At 39.3% G+C, this 20,074-nt stretch overlaps 3 protein-coding genes and 1 pseudogene across 5 annotated transcripts; 1 reads left to right on the top strand and 3 right to left on the bottom strand.

The window, feature by feature from the left end:
• The first annotated feature begins 1,935 nt into the window (after positions 1-1,935).
• LOC137745868 (uncharacterized) lies at positions 1,936-5,564 on the top strand (annotated as a pseudogene). Of its 2 annotated transcripts, none has more exons than XR_015954267.1 (2): positions 1,936-3,008; positions 4,118-5,564. The product of XR_015954267.1 is annotated as an uncharacterized LOC137745868, transcript variant X1 (transcript). The 2 variants fall into 2 exon arrangements; XR_015954268.1 differs by lacking the exon at positions 4,118-5,564 and adding an exon at positions 3,439-3,664.
• LOC137745870 (protein SRC2-like) lies at positions 4,352-5,690 on the bottom strand. The gene has a single exon (XM_068485903.2). It carries the CDS (start codon positions 5,471-5,473, stop codon positions 4,661-4,663), a length of 813 nt encoding a protein of 270 aa, XP_068342004.1. The 5' UTR covers positions 5,474-5,690; the 3' UTR covers positions 4,352-4,660.
• A 2,373-nt stretch (positions 5,691-8,063) lies between these two features.
• On the bottom strand, positions 8,064-12,915 carry LOC137744853 (PWWP domain-containing protein 1-like). The gene is made up of 2 exons (XM_068484661.2): positions 11,542-12,915; positions 8,064-10,926 (listed from the first exon to the last, which is right to left on the bottom strand). The coding sequence occupies exons 1-2, from the start codon at positions 12,608-12,610 to the stop codon at positions 8,510-8,512; spliced, it is 3,486 nt and encodes a 1,161-aa protein (XP_068340762.2). The 5' UTR covers positions 12,611-12,915; the 3' UTR covers positions 8,064-8,509.
• Positions 12,916-13,762: 847 nt separating this feature from the next.
• On the bottom strand, positions 13,763-19,721 carry LOC137745173 (acyl-CoA-binding domain-containing protein 4). Its single transcript, XM_068485077.2, has 18 exons — positions 19,309-19,721; positions 18,705-18,775; positions 18,043-18,106; positions 17,882-17,953; positions 17,514-17,708; positions 17,357-17,434; positions 17,093-17,203; positions 16,889-16,955; positions 16,543-16,604; positions 16,293-16,432; positions 15,891-16,017; positions 15,691-15,805; positions 15,470-15,558; positions 15,192-15,275; positions 14,933-15,112; positions 14,691-14,846; positions 14,422-14,481; positions 13,763-14,267 (listed from the first exon to the last, which is right to left on the bottom strand). The coding sequence occupies exons 1-18, from the start codon at positions 19,468-19,470 to the stop codon at positions 14,082-14,084; spliced, it is 2,019 nt and encodes a 672-aa protein (XP_068341178.2). The 5' UTR covers positions 19,471-19,721; the 3' UTR covers positions 13,763-14,081.
• Positions 19,722-20,074: the final 353 nt, after the last annotated feature.

Raw genomic sequence — 20,074 nt, 5'->3', positions numbered from 1 at the left:
AGGCTCTATAGCGATAAAGAGAGATCTATCGACTACCAACTAATTATTTAATCAAGTATCTCACAGTGGGTTTTATATTCAAACGGTCCAAGACATCCACTGTTACGTGGTTTCGTTTCGTTTTGTGTTTTTTTTTTTTATTTAAAAGGATCAGCTGATAGTTTGGTCACAATAATTTATTTTTTTAGGAACGGAGAAGACTCACAGAGGTATTTCAGTCTTTCTCTAGCCACTATCGTGTAATTCACCAGCTACAAGAATCGAACTCAGGACATGCAATGTGAAATAGGAGTAAGAAATTCGTCTATAACCACTGAGTCACTTCGTAGGGGTTCTATCACGTGGGTTAATTATTTGAGATTTTCCTTTTGAAAAAAAATATTATTATAATAATTTTCCTACTTTTACTAGGAAATTCTCACTTTCATGGATCTAAATCCTACACGAGTTGGGAATTATATAAGTATTCAATTTTGAGGGTAATATATAGATAATATATGAGACTGATAATATGTGCATAAGCAATTTAGGGTAGAGATTATATTATATTTAGGTTGAAACTTGACATGGATATTATATTTAGGTTGAAACTTGATATGGATGGGCAAACCATCAACCAAATCTAACTGAATAAATAATGGGGTTGAGGTAGGGTTGGGTTTGGACGAATTTTTAGTTTGTTCTAACTCGTCTGTTCAGATTTAAAATCAAGTTAGGCATAGATGGATTCAAGTTGACACAACCCAAAGTTGCACCCTTAGTGAGGAGCATATTTTTACTAGGAAATATCCTATACGAATTTGGCAAAAGATGATAATAGGTAGACCAATTTTTTAGAACAAATTTGCAAATTATATGATGTGTCACCTATTTGAAAGAGAATTATTATTAACACTTATAAAATGTTTTTTTTTTCTTTTTGAATATAGAGAGTTTTAACCGCAACATAAGAATTTTAAAATACCAATAATAATTTCTATATGAAATTAGCACGTTAAAACACTTAATTCAATCATTAATAATCACGTCATATAATTTATGCAATATAATTTAAGGGGCTTTTAGATCCAGGTCCAAAAACATAGATGGTTTTTGAGAGTGAGTCCAATTACCTAATTATATGTATTTATTTTTTTAATGCTCATTTTATATTTTCTAAAAATATTAAAAATCAATTAAAATCTTCTAATATTATGCATTTTCAATCCCAAAAAATATAATTAATATCATATAACAAAAAAAAAAAATATTGTCATAAATCTATATGCAAATCATTCTACCCTAACTCAAGTAACAAAAATATGAATGTATATCACACCTATAAGTAAGATATGAAAATTAACTAAAAGGTAGAAAAAAACATAATATATCTACAAGCAAGACACATGAATCTTACTTGATTATAAAAAAGAATATGTCATATAGGTAGATAAATATAATTAACCTATGATATAGGTTGATTATAAAAATAAAAAATAAAATCTATAAATGGAGTTTAAAACGGGATAAAGAACAAGAAAGAATAAAAAATAAAAAAAATAATAATAATCAAAGAGATAATTAGGAAGAAATTTGATTTTATAATAAATATTATCATTGAAGAGATAATTATTGATAATAAAATAATAAGATTTAAGGAATTAAATTTATTTTAATAAATTAAACTATTCCTATTATTGGCTCAAAAAATAAGACCTATATCAAGTTTCCCCTTAATTTAAATAGGATAGGACCTCCAACATTACCCGCTTGACAAATATGTCTAACACTTATGCAAGCGACCATTTTTTATCGTGATGAAAATGTATTGAGTCCCTTGTATAATAGCATGGTTCAAATCTCGTCGGTAACTAATCAAATATCTAATGTAACAAAATCTATCGTTTAATCCAAAAAAAAAAAAAAAAAAAAAAATGTCCAACACTAACAAATTTTCACGTAACAGCCACTATTTCACTCTCGAGGTTGAACAAAAAATCCCAAATTCTCCAAAACTATCTCCATCTAGGGGTTTTTTAGGGTTTAATCAAATTCCATCGACGCTTCTCGCCTGAATCAATCTCTACTTCAAATCAATCGCAATGGCTCGTAACGAAGAGAAAGCGCAGTCGATGCTCAATCGATTCATTACCCTCAAAGCCGAAGAGAAGAAGAAGCCAAAAGAGCGACGCCCATACCTCGCCTCCGAGTGCCGCGATCTCGCCGAGGCCTCCAGATGGCGGCAGCAAATCATGGGGGAGATCGGCCGGAAAGTTGCCGAGATCCAGAACGAAGCCCTCGGGGAGCACCGGACCCGCGACCTCAACGACGAGATCAACAAGCTAATTCGAGAGAAGGTCCATTGGGAGCGGCGGATTGTGGAGCTCGGAGGCCCAAATTATGCCAAAAACGCCCCTAAGATGACCGACCTCGACGGTAATATTGTCGATGTTCCAAACCCCAGCGGCCGCGGCCCGGGGTATCGGTACTTTGGAGCGGCGAAGAAGCTGCCCGGAGTCAGAGAGCTTTTCGAGAAGCCTCCGGAGCTGAGAAAGCGGAGGACGAGGTATGATATATACAAGAGGATTGATGCTAGTTATTATGGGTATAGGGACGATGAGGATGGGATTTTGGAGAAGCTGGAGGTGGAGGCGGAGGAGAAGATGAGGGCGGAGGCGGTGGCGGAGTGGAAGAGGATGGAGGAGATAAGACGTGAGGCGAGGAGGGCGGTGAAGAGCGGGGAGGTGGTGTCTGCAGCAAAGGTGAAGGAGGTTTTGTTTGAGGAGGAAGAGGAGGTGGTGGAGGAGGAGAGGCAGAGGGAGAAGGAATTGAAAGAGAGGAGTGAGCAGGAGAGGGAGTTTGTGGTGCACGTGCCGCTGCCGGATGATAAGGAGATTGAGAAGATGGTGCTGGAGAAGAAGAAGAGGGAGCTGCTGAGTAAGTATACCAGCGATGAATTGATGGAGGAGCAGACTGAGGCTAAAGAGATGCTCAACATTAAGCGCTAGACTTTCGACCGCCAAGACAGAGTATGTTACTCATTCACTGATAGAAAGCTGTTACCTTTTCGCTTATCAAATAGTTGTTACCTGTGTTAAGTATTTGTAAAATTTTTAGATGATGAAACATGTTCAATTTGTCACCGAGGAATTATTTTTCGAGAAGCTGCAGTAGTTGTTCAGTTTTGTTTGCCTTTTTTTACCACATCTTCTAATCTTTGATCCAAGTTTAATTAGTTTGTCATTGCTGCTGAGTTCATCCGCTGACCACTTTCGTTTTATGCTATAAGAAGCTCCGGAAACAAAGAGCATATTGAATGTTTAGTTTATATGAATGTAGTTTAGGAGTACAAGTATAAGATTTAGAGTGTCTAAAAGTGTGTAGGTTTGGGTGCAAGTTCTTTGAAGAAGCAACTACATTATACTCATGTCAGGCATGGTCTCTGCTTTAACTATGTAGGTTATATAGGTGTTCTGATGGTTGAGAAACTTCGTTTCCTCTTTCGGACTTAAGACCTTATGAGCTTCTTGAAACAGTCCAACCTCTGAAATAGAGCAGTAGAGTCGGAACACCTTTGCAGTTTCTATGTAAGTTGAGGAATATGCGTTTGAGATTACCGTGTTTTGGAACTTGAAATAGCATATGCTTGGAACCAAGATGGAGGTTTTATGAATTGTTTAAACTATTGTGTTGGATTGACAATTTTACAACTGCAAGGCATGATGATAGTCGTTGCCGATTTCATCATTTACCTTGTTAATTGGTTCTGTTACACTCTACTCCCTAATAAACTGGGTGGTTAACAGATAGACTGATGGGTAAACCGGGTGGTTAACAGATAGACTGACGAGTAACTGAGTGGTTAACAGATAGACTGATGAGTATGCGGTTACTAATCTTCCGTATTGTTTATCACCATGTGAACTTAGTTTAAGTTGTGGTTGGTTAAGTTATGTTGTAATTGATAGAAACCGATTCGGTTTCTTTGTGCGTTGCTGTTAATTTTACGCGTGTGAGGTTATTTTGTTGAAATTGTACATTGCATCGGTAGTTCGTAGCCAAAGAAAGATGTAAATAACATTCTCTGCTTCTTGATCCCCTGCTCCGCAAGAAATAAGTCTTTAATCTTTCTGCTCAGATTGCTACAGCATGCATCACAGAGACGCTGTACATTGGCAGCAGTCCTTCGTTTCACATCTTTCGGAGAAGACCGGCCTTGGCCTGCATCGAATCCTGCTCACCGGCGATGCGATTGTATGCCTGATCGTACTGATCCATTGATTGATTCAATCTAATGGCTATAAAAATATATACAGCTAAATGCGAAAATCATTCACCAGCAGAAGAATTAAAGAAAGAATTGGTCCAACGATGAATAAATAGGGAAATGAGTAAGCCTGATAATTTCTTGCACGATTTGGCAATTTGACAAGAACAATAGGTTTCTGGTCAATCTATTAACGAATCGAGTCATTATTAAGTCACTTGTTAAGAACTCGTTAATGATTTGGATCGTTATCAGGGTAAACCCGTTGAGATAAGGAGAGTAAAAATACGCTTTGTTCGGCATCACAGACGTTAAACGCTAAAACCTCCCCAAAAAAACAAAACTACAAGGAAAAAAAAAAAAAACAAAAAAAGTTACAAATTAAACAAATTTAAAACACCAACAAAAAAATTACTAGAAATCAAAGCCTCCACCAAAGTCACCACCACCGAACCCGTCACCCACATCACTAATCATATCCCCAATCAACAATCCACCCAGCAACCCAGCTCCTACACCCAGCGCCATGTTTCCTCCTCCCCTCTTAGGCTTCTGCGGCCGCACAACTTGCTGCGGCGGGTACCCATACCCGGGCTGAGGCGGGTATCCGTACGCGGCCTGTGGCGGTGGTGCGTACCCGTAACCCGGTTGCTGATGAGGCGGTGGTGGGTACGCACCGGGTTGCGGGTATGAGTAAGCTTGGGCAGGTACCCGGGAGCTTGACCCGGGGTGTCCGACAGGGTAAGCCATCACGGGCTCATGGGATTTCTTCTGGGGCTCCGGAACCGAAAACTTGTCACCAAATTTGTACCCGAAATTGATGGTCCCCTTGGGCTTTCCGCTTGACGATCGGACGCTGTAGCTGACGTGGTTGCTCTGCTTCTTCTGAGCATCGCCGCCGCCCATGCTGTCGAGCAGCTCCTTGAGCGGAATCTTAACCTTGCCGATCTTGGTGTCTCCCAAAGTGCGCTCGGAGACGAGCTTGATGTTGAGGGTGAGGCGGTTGTGGAGGAGGGCGGCTTCGTCGACGGTGAACTTGATGGGGTAGCTGTTCCATTTGGGGTTGGTGCCGCCGTCCTTGACGACGGGGGTCTTGGTCTTCTGCTTCCTGTTACGGGGGTCGCCGGCGACCGAAACGACGGCGTAGACGTCCATCTTGGAGAAGAGGTTGACGTCCTTGAGGCCGTTGGCCGAGTCGATGATTACCTCCAGAGGCCTGCAATCCATGGCGATGGTTCGATTGAACTGAATTTCTTGAGAGCTGTAGGAAATTGGAAGAAGAAAATTGAATTTATGGAATTGGGAAATTGGAAATTGTGAATCGCTGGATACAAATCTTGAATTTATATAGGGAGGGAGAGAGGTTAAAGACAAGAGCAAGGGAAGTTTCTACGAGCAAGGGAGTAAGGGGTCAAGGAATTTAGAACGTTGTAATATTTGTTTAATTTCGGTTTCTGGTATTTCCTAGAATATTTGTTTACGCGGATCTTGAGTTTCTCCGATGCGCGTGGCCCGCGTGGGGTGTTGATTTCTTTCTTTCTTTGATTTCAAGGAAGCGTGGCAAAACATTAAAAACAAATATTTTCACCAAGATCACCAGATCAAGTGATTCAGACCTTTAAAATTTTATTTAATAATAACAAATTGTTATAGTTTTTAAGAGATTACAACAGGTGAATTGTTAGATAAAATTTCAAAGTTTCGGATCACTTGATCAATAACCTTGGTGAAAGAGATCCGTCCTTTCCAATCTAGTTGTTTTATGGCGTGCCATTTGGCTAAGATTCATAGAAAAGGGTTCATGTGATTTTTTTTTTTTTTCTTTTTTTCCCGGTCAAGCAAGGCTCATGTGATTAGTAGCGAGGAGATTGGACTCGAACTCCGTAACAAATCGCTATTCTGATCATCTGTGGAAATTTGAACATTTAATTAGAGAAAATTTTGGATGGAATAAATGAAAAATTAACGGTATACGGGAAATTGGTCAAAAAAATTATTTTAAATCTTTAATTTTTCAATTGAAAAGTTTAGAGGGAAAATCAAAAGCTGAGTGAAAGTTCAGGGGAAAATTGACAGTATACAAAAAAATTATGAAATGACATTATAACTTAACATATCGGGTGGACAAAAAAATTATACAAAATGTCAAATTACCACATAAATAACAAATGTTATTTTGGTGTTTAAAATTTAATGTCTTATTTGAAAATGCTCTAAATAGAAAAATCATTTTTCACTGATAATCATAATATAATATTATTAAAATTGAACGTCGCATTATGATAAATCCGTTTTATATAAATCCTCAATTCATCAAAATAATAAATCAAATACAAAAAATCCCCATTGGAAGGCCATAACTTAAAAGTGAAAACACATAAAATAGAACCATGAGTTGGTGATCCAGTAATAAAGGACGGATTGTGAGACTTCATTTAAATTAAAAACTAGAGGTTTTGGGTTTAAAACCTACTGCTGGTGTGAAAGCCAGACTTGTGATCATGAGAGGTTGAAATGTCTCGGTAAGTCTTCCTGATCTCTGAAAATGATGAATAACGTAGCTTAAAAAACACGTAAAATGGGGATGTGGGAGTCGCTTTGGTCGATGCTATCGTCATATATCATCGTCATCCAAATTCAAAGGATATTTTGATGATATGGCTGCTGAATGGAACTGGAATACAATTCTATGCTATAAAAAGACAAAAAAATGGTATTTAGGATAAGCTTTCACCTCCACCGCCCACGCGTAATGTGATGTTGGTCCTTTTCTCATTATTCTACCCTTTTCCACATCTCCAACTTTACAACTTGCACCTTTCAATTTATAAGCACCAAGTAATTCAAATTGTTTGGAAAAATAATTTTTAAGCTTCCATTTTCTTTTTTGCATTATTTTTTTTATTTTTTTATTTAATTTATTCAATACAACGGTGAATAAAAAAAAAAAAACTAATAGAAAGATATGCAAATACTAAGGCTTCGTTAAGAATACTCACTATCGCATTTGAGCACTTTTGAGTTTTATTTCCTTTTCCCTATATCACTTGTATAAAAATAAAATAAAAAATAAAAAAAAAAAAGAAAAAAGAAAAAAAGTAAACCATAACGCATACCACGTAAAAAACACCCTTATCCATTAACAGGTAACATATAAGAATCTCTTTATATAATGGCATCCACTCTGTCCTCTTCAAGTTTCTCCTTTTGTCCACCCAATTATAAAAGTTGGTGATGGGGTATGACCAAAAGTAAAGAATTTGGTGGATGCTAAGATATTAGAAACTAGTACTGTTCTAATTAATTATTAATTGAGCATCTTTAATAATATAAGCAATCAAAATGCATAAAATTGTATTGTGGAGGTAGACGTGGCCTGTTATACACTCAATTGTCTCGTGAAAAAAATTTGTCACTTTAGTGATCTTAACATTTATTTTACCTTTTAATTTTTTCATCCTCATCTACATAGAATATTTTACTATAAAAAGAGACGTAAAGCTCCATTTGCTTACTCATGGCATTGTAGGCAACATTGTTTACTTTAGCAACATAGGCAAAATCTGTAAACTCAATTACCTATACTATACCATTAGGGCTATTTTTTGTCTATGTGACTCGTCAAAATAGATCTGCCTACTCGATTGCCTGCATCATTTGCGATGCTTAGAGCTATTTGGAATAATCCCAAGTCCACAATGTATAGCTTAATTGGTAACCATATATTTTAATCAAGTCACTTTCTTTCGTACAAGAAATTTTCTTCTCCTTTTGTTGTCTTTTACAAAGTTCTATACACTTATATGCCACTAAAAAGTGCAGAGAAAATTCCTTGGTTAGTCATTTTGCAAAACGCTTCAACCAAATTGTCAGAATCATTACACGCATGAACAAACTTTCGACCACACACACAAAGCATCCGACCCCTTTGTATTTTGGTCCCACGCAATCCTTTGTGTCCGGTGCCTAATACGATATTCGGACACAAAGCTCTTTCGTTGGCCGGAATGCTGTATTCCGGCAACGGACCAAAAGGCAAACCCACCCTAACCAAAAAAATGCAAACAAGACGGCACTATCAATATCATATCATCAGTACAATAGAGTATTCAACTTGCAAAAACTACATGTAAAGTTGACGCTGAGTCTACAATTCGCTTCGTATCATTGGCTTCTCTCCCTCTAACAGCTTTCGAGCCTTACGCTGTGTTCAAATCTCGTTGTTGCGGCCTTATAGCGTAATAATTTTTCGAGGCTTCTTCGTCAAAGAGGATGGTACGGCAAATAGCCAAGCAAGCCCTGCACGTTGGATACAACGTCGCTGCACCTTATCAACAAGCTAAGCATCTGCTGCGAAATATCGACGGTGCTGGTGGGTGTGCTTGGAAATGCGGTGGGTGGTGCGTTAAGATTGTAACTAGTATTTCTGGGTGGTGCCATTTCGGAATGCTGCGGAAAATTACTATGGGGTGGGGGTTTTGCATATTGTGGAGGTGGACCAGGAGGATTGGGGAGGAGAGGAGGCAATGGTGATGAAAAAGTTGGAGGAGGATTGGCCTTTTGAAAGTTCCTAGAAGTAATAAAATCCATAGCAACAGAAGTAGAAGACGGTGCACCGTCGACGTCCGCAAAACTAGCACTGTTGTTGTTCTTGTTGAAGTTGTTATTTCTATTACCAGGCATCATGAATTGATCAGAAGTAGTAGTCCTACTAGTTTCTTCCCTACCCAACATGAATTTTACACGTGCAGTCCCTTTACTATTTCCATTCCCACCGGTTACCTGCCCTCCTGCCGACTCCTCGCCCGACGACTTCTTCAGAATCGACTTCAGCTGCACTGCACTCTGTTGAGCCTGCCGCTGCTGCTGTCTGAGTGCCGATGCCAATGCTGGTGATTGCCCAACCAATGGATCCTTGGCCCGTGGGGTGTCCCTGGGATTGTCCCCCTTGTCGAACTCTGGAACTTCAGGACCGCCCACTTCTCGAATTTGACACCTCACACTGAAGTTGCCGAAAAGGGAGCTATTTGCGGTAGCAAACTTAAATGCTGCATGTGCATCAGATTTGTACAGAAAGACAACCCGGCATGTCGAGGACTTCCAAAAGATACGGAGACCAGACTGATCCATCGGCCCAAATCGAGCAAACTTTGCCTTCAGTTCTGCAGGTGATGGGAGAGAGATTTTGGGAGGGAACTTCAACACCAGCATCGTGGGCTCAACTGCCTTTGATGCAGGGTCCGCTTTCTTTGCAAAACCTGGCTTGAGTGACTTCCGCATAACCGGTGTTGCTGATTCCTTTGCCTCTACACGCTTGGAGTCTATAGGAGGTCTCTGAATGGCCTTCTTTTCTGCAGCCAATGTTCTTATATCAGTAATTTTCTTGTTCCTCTTAGCTGCAATATCTCCTTGACGGTCAGATGGAGCACGTTTCCGCCCAGCTATGGTAGGATCGTCGGATCTGAACATGGGTTTTGCTGGCTTTGAGGACGATAAATCTCTAACTTGCTCAGTAGGAGATATATCAGAGGCTTTGACACCAGATGAAGATTTAGAGGAGCGACCTTCAACAGGTTCAGTCTCTGAGGGTGGTGACAGAACCAAACTTTTCTGGTAGACAAGGGACCGGAAGTGCAGAAAGAACTGCCGAACAATTGTAGGGCTGTTTGTCTCAATACCGTGAAAAGGATCAAGAGCAAGGGCTTTCAAATCACTTACCAGTTGTGATAGTTCAAGCTGCACATTTTCCAAGCCATGAATTGGCAATTTTCCAGCAGATTCAGACAGGTTACCACTGGAAGTGACATCTTTCTTATGTTCAACCTGGGTATCCTCTCTCAGAGCCAAACCTACATGGTTGGCATTTCCTGCTTCTTTACTCCCTGAGGGCAGTGCCTTTCCAGAAGTCAAAGGCTTCTGCTGATTTCTAACGCTTGCTTCCGCACTCAACTCTTTCTTCTTTTTCTTCTTCTTTTTATCCCCCATCATAGAGTCCTTGGTGTCCAAGTCCTCAGCAGGCCGTTTAAGAACCTTCAGTTTTTTCACTCCACCAGCAGCTTTCTTCCCACCTAAACTCTTTGCCTCAATTGGCAAGGGATCTCCAACACCACGTTCATAGCCTCCTTCCACTTTTTTCAAAGAATTTGAAGGTTGTTGAAGTTTTTCAAATGATCCAGACAATTTTTCACGCACTTCATATTTAAACTCAAACACACCCTCACCTTCCTGCTTTAACGGTTGTGATGTACCATCTATTGTACGTTGCTTGGTCCCCTCCCCCAATAAATCAACACATCCTGTAGTTGTAGGACCTACATCTCCATCTCCCTCTTTTACTTCCTGCAGAGCCCCCCTTCCCTTTGCAAGAGATGGCTTTGCATCAATGGTAACATCTTGGGTGGTGAGAGAGCTATTTGGTGCCTGATCAATGATTACAGCTTCTTTTCCAGATACATCTGGAACCCTCTTTTGTAACATATAATTATCATCTGCTAATGCTATTGATCCCTCCAAGACAGCAGATGGGGCTGAGGAACTAGCTTGGCCCGAGTTCCCAGGTTCATCTCTCCGTTTAAATAGGTATTTGTCTCTCTTTGAATGGTCCTTGACTTTCATCGGTTTTGTGGCAGTCTTCCGCCCACCCAGAACTTCAGCAATCACCAAAGGACCACTCAAAGCAGCTGGTTAAGGAAACAATCCAATTAGAAAAGCATGTTCAATGAATTCAACTTGCATTACAAATAGGAAATCATCTAATTTTGCTTTTGCAAAATCTAAAACTAAAAAAATGGGCAAAAGTTTCAGCGAACTTGTAAATTTTACTACTCAATGATTCACTAGTGCAAATGGTACTTTGTTTCCATATTTGCACAATGTTATGGGTCAAACCAAATTCCAGGTTTAAGATAAATCATCCCTCAAATACCAATCAACAAAACAAATAGTTCAGGTTTAGGCCCCATAATTCACTTAAATACCACTACAACGGCACTTTCTGTGAAGAACGTATCACAACACATCACCCTAAACTGATTAAGCATTTCATTCTCCACTTAAACCAACAAATATATGCATTAAAAGCTACAGCTACAAATACAAATGGAGATTAAGGTAACTGATAAATTTGAGTTCAACATCTACAATCCAAATTACTAAACCTATTTATTGAAAGTTTTGGCTACAATGTGGTCGCACCCTACTCAGGCATTCCTTGGACTAGCACAGACATAAGTTACAACACGAAGGTCCAAAAATGATAACATTATTACCAATGATGAGGAGAACTATTAATATACCTCGTGTTGGAGCTGGAGCTAGAGTACGAGAAGGGCGTCCTGGATGCGCACCAAATGCCTGAGCGTACGTCTCATCATACTCTTCAAAAACAGCCTTGCGAAACGAAAAAGCAGTATACTTGCTCTTATTAAAGCTGAGGCTCTTCTGATCATCACCGAGTGGTGACAAAGCCAACTGCTTTACAAAAGACAGGATCTCAATTGGCTTAAAACTTTCTCTCGCCTTCCTAATCTGATTCTCCGAATACACTGCTCCTGGCTCATAATCCGGCACATCAACAACAAAGTACCCTTGCACACTTGTGTTCCGAAAATTATAGGCATTCCTACATTTACAAGCCAGACCAACTCCACACCTACGATTCGCCTCATCAACAGCCTCCTCCACAGCCTTCAGAAAACCCCTGTGACTTGTCTGCCGAGATTTCTCAGCATAATGGGGATCAAATGGTATGAGTTCAGCCGGGTCGAACCACCCGTAACTATTATCACCAAAGAAGGCAACCAAAACATGACCTTCCCTCCGTGTCCGCCGCACCTGAGACGTTGCTAACTCCTCGTTAAATATGTGCCCCGGCCACCATGGATGAGATTTTACCTTCCCCCACACCATATCACCCACTTCGAACCCGTAGCTAAGCGCCCTCGTGGTTCCAAGCGCCATCCCACTCTTCTCATTAGCCACGAACTCATCAAACTCAGATAACAAAGACGGGTGCTCACCATTGTGAGCCTCAAATTTATCAGAATCGTCATCAATTTCGACCCGCGAAATGTCAAAAACATCATCTTCATCATCGTTGAATGAAATCTCCACCCTAGTTCTGTCGACCTGAATTCCAGAACCCTTCGATTCCATCACTTTATCTACATTTCCAACTTCACTCTCCGTACTAACCCTAGCTCTATCCTCCTCAGATCTTCCGCCACTCTCACTCCCCGAATCGAGCTCCATTGGCGAAACCCTAGCTCCATCTTTACCGACGCCGCCTTCGGAAACCCTAGCTATAGCTTCCTCGGCCTCTCCAGTGGCATCCGATTTTCCGTCCAATCCGAAATCGCTGTTCATCACAGAGATCTCCTTCTCCGAACCGGCTGCGATTGAAATCCTTTGGAAGCACTAGAAGAACGGAGTTGGCGGGTCCCAATGAGGCGGCATACCTTTCTATGCTGAAGATTTGAAAGTGAAAATTTCCAGGAAAGCGCGAGAAAGTCTGGGATATGAGGGATACAAATAAAACCCCAGAGAGAGGGGGAAGGAGAGGGTGTTTGGCTGATAAGAAAATTTGGGGGGAAATTTGTGATTTTTTCTGGGTTTCGAGAAATGAAATAATTCTTCGGTTCACTCTACTCTCGTGAAGGAGAAAGGGGAATATTATACAATACAACAACAGTGCAACGTATAGCCATTAGGATGCTGCCACGTCAATAAAATAATGTTTCTTTTTTGTTTTTGCTTAACCAATTTTCACTTGTTTCAGGAATTAAATCGACTCTAGATTTGCCAGGAGTATGCGAACCGAAAGATTTTGACCGCTCAATTCTAATTATATGGTCCCTATTTCAATGGCCCATTTTACAAAAATTGTAAAACTGAACGGTCTGAATCTCTTGTTCTCGCTCTTGAACGATTTAGATCTTTCGATTCCAGGACTGGGGATATAAAAATCCAGAGTGAATTTTATTCCAGTTTTAGCCCATTTTTATCGAAGAAAGATATTTGAACTTTTAAAATGCAAAATAATATAAGTATTGTCAAATTAAATAGCTACTTACTACTATGATCTACTGGTATTCTTCTTTATATGTAAGTGAGAGGTCTTAAGTTTGATTCTCGCTAAAGTCGAATTTGAACCACATTATTGCTAGTCCATTGTGAGACTAAGCCTACTCTCTCTCATTTAGTGCAAATAATATCGTTTGTTAAAAAAATAAAAAACTAGGCTGTCACATCTGTAAGAAAATTCTTTGAGAATACTGCCTTAAAAGTTTTTGTTTTTCTTTGACAACCGTTAAATTGGATCCAAGAGCTTTAAGTGGAGTATTATAGAACAATTACAATGAGCAGAAAGTAACTCAAAAGCCTCAAGGGAAGAAAGATTAGAAGGTAGCTCAACTATATTTTCATTAGACGATGACAACAACAACAAAGCTTTATCCCATTAAGTGGGATCGGCTGTATGAATCTTAGAATGGCAATACGCTTGGTTTTGCATACAAATTATAACAAATGAGATCTACACTTCCATTTAATATATATTCACTTGAATACAGACTCCAACAAAAATTTGTGACCCAAAAGAATAATATAAGCACTCAGACATGAAACTACATGTATGTATTCATGCAAAACCCCCGAAGGGGGTTCCCAGTTCCGTCCCTCTTTCGCCGATAACAACCTCGTAACTTATTTCTTCTATCCCAGGAAAGAACTTTTGGTTGAGTATATAAAAAATATGTCGAATGGTACTAAGAAGTTAATAATGAGAACTGAATCTAACAAGTAACAAACCCTATTTCCAATTGGTTTCGAAATCTACTTAGGCGTCATCAGCTTTTTCATTAGCAGGGGTTCCCGCGAGCCAGCCCCAGACGCCACCTGAGCCCTGCCTTTTAGCATTTAAGGCTGCTTGTTCCGATGCAGCCTTCTGTCGCTGGAGGAGTTCGAGTTCTTTCTGCAATGTCTCCATTGTTTGGAGCTTCTGTCGTAGTTCTGCAAGTTCAACCTGCAGGTTCAAAGAGTAATTAGCAGAAAATTTGAACCAGAAGTGCAGCAAATCTTGTTTGGCGACGGAAACATCTTGATGAACCAAGAATCAAGTGATAGTTGTCCACATTTGCGAGCCAAAAGGTAAACTCAGTTCAAACAGAAAAACATACCTCGAGTTTGAAACATCTTGACTGCTCAGATCCAAGTTGACCACGCACCGATTGAAGCTCCTACAAAATCAGTATGAGAAGATCAATGGCAATTCATAAGAGGAAAGATATACAAGAATTACGAGTGCCCTCGAATAATTGGACAATCACAACTGCCAGTGGACAACAAAAAAAATCTCCATCTAATCTCAAACGTGGAGAGAATTGTACAAGAATTACGAGTGCCCTTGAAAATGAACAATCATAATTTCTTTGTGAACATAAAGTACCTTGTACAGGTCAGTGTTACGAGTCTCTGCTTCGGCTAAATCTTCCTTTAATTGGAGCGTTTGCACTTTCTCCTTGCTGAGTAATGACTCTAATTCTTCTTTCTCTGCTTTGAGGGTTGCCATAAGATGTTCATTGGTAACCTTGCCTCTTGATTTCTGCATGAGTCCAGATGTTTAAGTAAAATAATACGTAAGACGCAACATTCTGGCTAAAACTCTACATGATTTTTAATAATACGTACCATGGGATCTGAGTCAACATCGTCCATAACAATTTCCCTACTTTTTCCTTCTTGCCCTATTTCAGACTCCACATCTCTGGTAGCACTTTGATTAAGCACAGCAGAAACACTGTCAGGAACAGGAGTTTCCATCATCTTCGATTGCAAGGTTGACTTGTGGCTTGGTTTAAGAACATTAACCTAACAGGAAGAAGCAAATTTAAGATGACAATAGAACAGAAGCAGTGTACGCTACAAAAGTATGAAACCTGATCCTCACCTCATTGTTGTAACACCCATTGTATCCTCCAAATGATACAAGAACATCTTCACCATTGTATGAACCTACGGCCAAACTTAGTCCCTGAAAAAGGAGACAATGAGATCGTCGTTCTGCTACATTACTGCTGGCAGTGAATAGTCTCAACTATTACATGGTATTAATCGCTCATGGATGCAAAGATCTTATCATGATTTATAATTAATATGATACTAAGAAATGTAGCTCAAAGCCATTCAAGCTAGGTTAACTATACAGAGTTCCCAAGAATAGAACACCTCACTAGCAACAGGAATGCGCCCTTCAACGGTAGTTACAACAGACCAAACAAGTGTGGACATATTTAGGACAACAGTTTCTGAAGCGCCTGCAAAAGTAAAAATTGAAGAGATCAATACCTAACTGCATAGAGTACAGTGGAGTCCAGTTAAAAAGTAGATCAACCAGAAATTTTATGAATTCCAAAACAAGCCAGATGCAAAAATTATAGCTTACATACCACTCTTGTTGTCACCACCACCAACTATGAACCAATTCTCTCCAACAGTAACACCTGCATGTCCAGCCCGTGGAATTGGTATTTCACCTTGTTGTGTGGGTCTTGACCACTCCATCTATACAGTCCAAATATATGAAAGACGTGAGTGATATTTTTTAGTAAACACGAAAAGAAATTTCAGAATAGACAACTTGTCTTACACTTTGCAAATCAAGGACATGGAGATCATTGTAACAAGTGGCATGAGAACCACCACCAAATACAAGAAGATAGCGGTCAGCATGGACAGCAGCAGCATGATCTGACCTTGGAGAAGGAGGCACCCCTCTGTGAAAGATTGAAATGATATTAACAATTTAACATCAAAAGTTGATCAAAGAACATGCATGTCTTGAACATATATTTTCTAGTCTAGCCCATTCCAAACCCTTATAGAAATATGTGCCAACATTTGTCATTATCATTAATGCAGAAAAATGACTTTTTTCACATACCGCAGTATACATCCTTTTAACAAAATTTGCCAATTATGTGAGTACTACCATCAAAAGAGAAAAAACAAAATGTTACTAGTGCTTCTAAAGTTTCAAGATAAATCTTACACAGCATCAATCTCATCCCACGTCATTGTTTCTAGGTCAAGAATATGCAGGTCATTCAAGAGAGATCTCTTTGCATCTTGTCCCCCGAAAATCACCAAGCTGCCTCCAACAAGAGACACGGATTGACCTCCACGTGATGCCTGTAAAACATGAATGGGAAAGGACCATGATTCCCAAAATTCAAACCCCACCCTTGTGCTAACACACAGATTTTCACAAATACGAAACAGTATAGCAAATAAATAAATACCGGTGGTTTCCCATAAGTCTTTAAGAATGACCACGAGCAAGTTTGTAGATCGAATGCCTTCACTGTCATGCCAAAACATGGGGAAAAGCATAAGAAAGCAGTAACCGAATCAAGGTAAAGAAAATATGGCCAAAATAATAAGTCTGCACGAATGTGAAATGAGTTTTTCTTACTACTTTGAAAGCACACATTCAATACAAAAATGGAACAGTCCTGAAAAGCTTTAATTGAATGTAGACAGAGGTTCTATTAAGCAATGGTTAAAGCAGAAAGACCGAGATATCACCCAAGGTTTGATGTCATCAGAAAACGAAAGAGCACCATGATAATAGTTATTATTTCTTACCCTGAATAGAATCACTAGGATTCTTTGTATGTCCAGCAATTGAAATAAGTTTATTATCCCAAGGTATCTACAGAAACAGAGACATGATTGCACATTAATGTAGGTATTCATAATCGTTACAGCAAAAGTCAGCAAAAAAAGAGGGATATTCATGTGTTTGTAATAGAGCCTTGACTCTAATATTAACTGAGGGGCAATACTAACCAACGAATGACCCGCACATGGGGTTACTGTTACTGGTGAGGGTGCCTCAGCTGACTCAGCCACAGATTTGGCGTCGATCTTTGACCAACTCCAACTCCTCAAGTCCAAGACCTGTATTATACTTCCAATTAGCAAGAACAAGAAAAAGTATCTATAAAACAAAAACCCCAATTACACCATAGTAAGATTTGGCCAACCATCCAATGTAGATCACTAATGATTTGTAAATTTGTATAGGTGTATGCATGCAAATATGTTGCTTACATGGAGATCATTTAGGTAACGACCATTGTGGTTTCCACCATAGATGTACATCTTGTCTTGAATAACTGCCGCTCCATGCTGAAAAGGTGAGAACACTATGCTCAAAAAGAAGAAGGCAGAGAAGATGAAGAAAATGAAGATACAGATAACCGAATACCTCATATCGGGATTTTGGACGATGGCCAGATATTGGAGGTGCAATCCATTGATCATAGACAACAACTGATCCAAAGCCTTCGGAGACAACATCTTTATCCTGAGCTTCCACTATGCTTCCGTTTTCAGTGGAGATTGTCTTGGTCTCGGGAAAAGAGTTACCATTCTCAACGACTGGCTGAATACTTGAATATTGCTATAACCAACCAAAAACAATAAAACACAGAGAGAAACACTAAATACAAAAGACAGACGAACCCTTTAAGTCTCTAAACGATTTGCAGATTAAGCAAGTTCTTTTAGTTTATGATCAGTTGGCAATGGACGAAGAAGAAAATAGAATATCATAGAAATAATTTCCATACTCACGTTCATTTGTACATCTACCACAGGCTCTGAAACAAAGTTTGATGCTCTTGAATACCAACCTGGATCTTCCTCCTACTCAAAAATAATGCAAATCAAGATATATCGGTGAAGCTTTTGGTTAAAAGACAAAAACATGGACCAGAAAATCTTATTGCACATACCTCTAATATTTTCACAAAAAGACGCATTGCTTCAGTGGAAGCCATGTCTGAAATCTTCTTCCAGCTGGAAATTGTTTATGTGAAACACCATTAAAAAAAAAATCAACTGTGGGAATAAATGCATGACATTGCAGATATAAAATACAATGTGCAGCTGAGGTATAACACAATTGCACAATCTATTACCCAAAGACTTGTATAGGATTGCACCAAAGGAGAGGTTCCTAGAGAAAAGAACTAAATGAAATGCAACAATGGGGAGAGAGAGATTCAGCCAGTATTTTCAAAGCTGGTTTCATTTCAGGGAAACTATTCCTATCAGTCATAATTAGCTTATGCATATTCTCTCAAATCTAGCAGTAATAGGCCCAAAAATGCCACAGATAACTTGTGGGTTCTATATCCAATATTTGTATACTGATACACACCCAATCCCCCTCCCTCCACGGTTCCTTATTTATGGACCAGAACATGCTATTCACTGGTAAGTTCAAGATTCTAAACAGCAACTACTGAGTACCAAATCAATGAAATTAATGATTTCCAATCGAACTAGAATCACGACACATGCAATTTGTGTCTAGTGCAAATCTCATAGAAACCTCCGGACACAAGTATGCCATCTTAAAATGAGAATAAGGAAGCGGTAACTAGCAGTGTACCTGCTCCATTTGCTTTTCTCAACAGCATTCCAAGCACTAGGTTCCGGTACGTTACAAGGCCCTACGGTAGCCTGCAATTGCAATTGCAAAACCACTCAAATGCGTACAGTGACACACATTACATTGACATAATTCACATACATGCATCCATAATTACACATAGGTACATACACAACCGCATAGATAAAGAGAATTCAATCCAAGTATTAGATCACCATCCAAAATATACAAATCTGGAATTCGATAAACCAGATCTACCTAAATCACACATCATCATTGCAGAAAGTAAACACGAACGAATCAACGCAAAATTCAAGCACTCCACTGAACAATCAAAATCCACATCACAAATCAAAACCACATCAAAACGCAAATAAAGCACTCCATGCAACAAAATCCGAGCAAAAATGATCAGAAATGGGATTGCCAATCAGTAAAATTCCAAAACGCAAAATGTTGCGGCAGAATGAAAAAAAATCAGATTAGCCGCGCGATTCGCATTTGTACGAGCAATGCGATCGAGAATCAAGGAAGATAAAATTGAGATCGAATTTTCAGAAATGTGAGAGGAATGGGGATCGGAGGAGGCAGTGGAGGGATGTACCTGCTGGTACAAGGCGTAGAGTATGAGTGCGGACTCGGAGCTGAACTTGGCGCGAACGGCTTTGGAGGTGGAGCGAGGAGATCCGTCGAAGCCGGCATAGGAGGCCGCCGCGTAAAACCGCTCAGGGTACTGGAGCCCCGAGCTCGCCCGAGCCATAGCCATTTTTTCTCTCTAACAGGCCTCCGCTTGCGTTGTGCCCTTTTTTTGGAAGAGAAAGAGCAACGTATTATTTCTGGGATTTGTGGGGGTTTTTTTATAATTAAAATTTAAAATGGAGGGCGTGCTTGTTTGGCAGGAGTTTTGAGAAGTACGACTGAAGGAACTGAATTGTTTTATCGCCAACGAGATCCTTCCCGGATCTTCTTGGTAAGAATTTTTAGCATCTGTGAATTGTGTCCGTTCATCGCACAATCAATTTTTATAAGGTATTATTTATATTTAATTTAAAAAAAATATTTAAAATAATTTTATAATATACAATAAACTGATAAAATTCACGAATCTTCAAAATTCTGACAAAAATGATCCGGCAGGAATCCGGATTCTCACGGACGTGGGCATCGTGTGACGTCAAAGTGTTGCTTTTGTGAGTCAAATTAGGTTGGGATCTTAGTCCTACTCAAACATTTGTTTTTAGAAAACTTTATTTAAATTGACATTAGTTTTTTAACGCTCTAAAACTTGAAAGTGTTAAAAACAAATGTAACTTCAAATAAAAAGAAATATTATTGGACTGATGTACAAAGTGATAATTGTTTGATTTATT

The sequence above is a fragment of the Pyrus communis genome, chromosome 12 (genome assembly GCF_041283825.1).
Source record: "Pyrus communis isolate YQ-2024b chromosome 12, ASM4128382v1, whole genome shotgun sequence".
Classification (NCBI taxonomy): domain Eukaryota; kingdom Viridiplantae; phylum Streptophyta; class Magnoliopsida; order Rosales; family Rosaceae; genus Pyrus; species Pyrus communis.
Note: the sequence above shows the minus strand (reverse complement) of the source record. Positions and strands in the feature narration are given on the sequence as shown.

Coding starts and splice junctions, on each gene's coding strand:
- LOC137745870 (XM_068485903.2), bottom strand. CDS start 5,473: ATGGATTGCAGGCCTCTGGAGGTAATCATCGACTCGGCCAACGGCCTC.
- LOC137744853 (XM_068484661.2), bottom strand. CDS start 12,610: ATGAACAGCGATTTCGGATTGGACGGAAAATCGGATGCCACTGGAGAG. Junction 10,927..11,541: donor AGCTCCAGCTCCAACACGAG/GTATATTAATAG, acceptor TTCCTTAACCAG/CTGCTTTGAGTGGTCCTTTG.
- LOC137745173 (XM_068485077.2), bottom strand. CDS start 19,470: ATGGCTATGGCTCGGGCGAGCTCGGGGCTCCAGTACCCTGAGCGGTTT. Junction 16,018..16,292: donor TGGGATGAGATTGATGCTGT/GTAAGATTTATC, acceptor AATCTTTCACAG/AGGGGTGCCTCCTTCTCCAA. Junction 15,559..15,690: donor TGGTGGTGACAACAAGAGTG/GTATGTAAGCTA, acceptor TTACTTTTGCAG/GCGCTTCAGAAACTGTTGTC.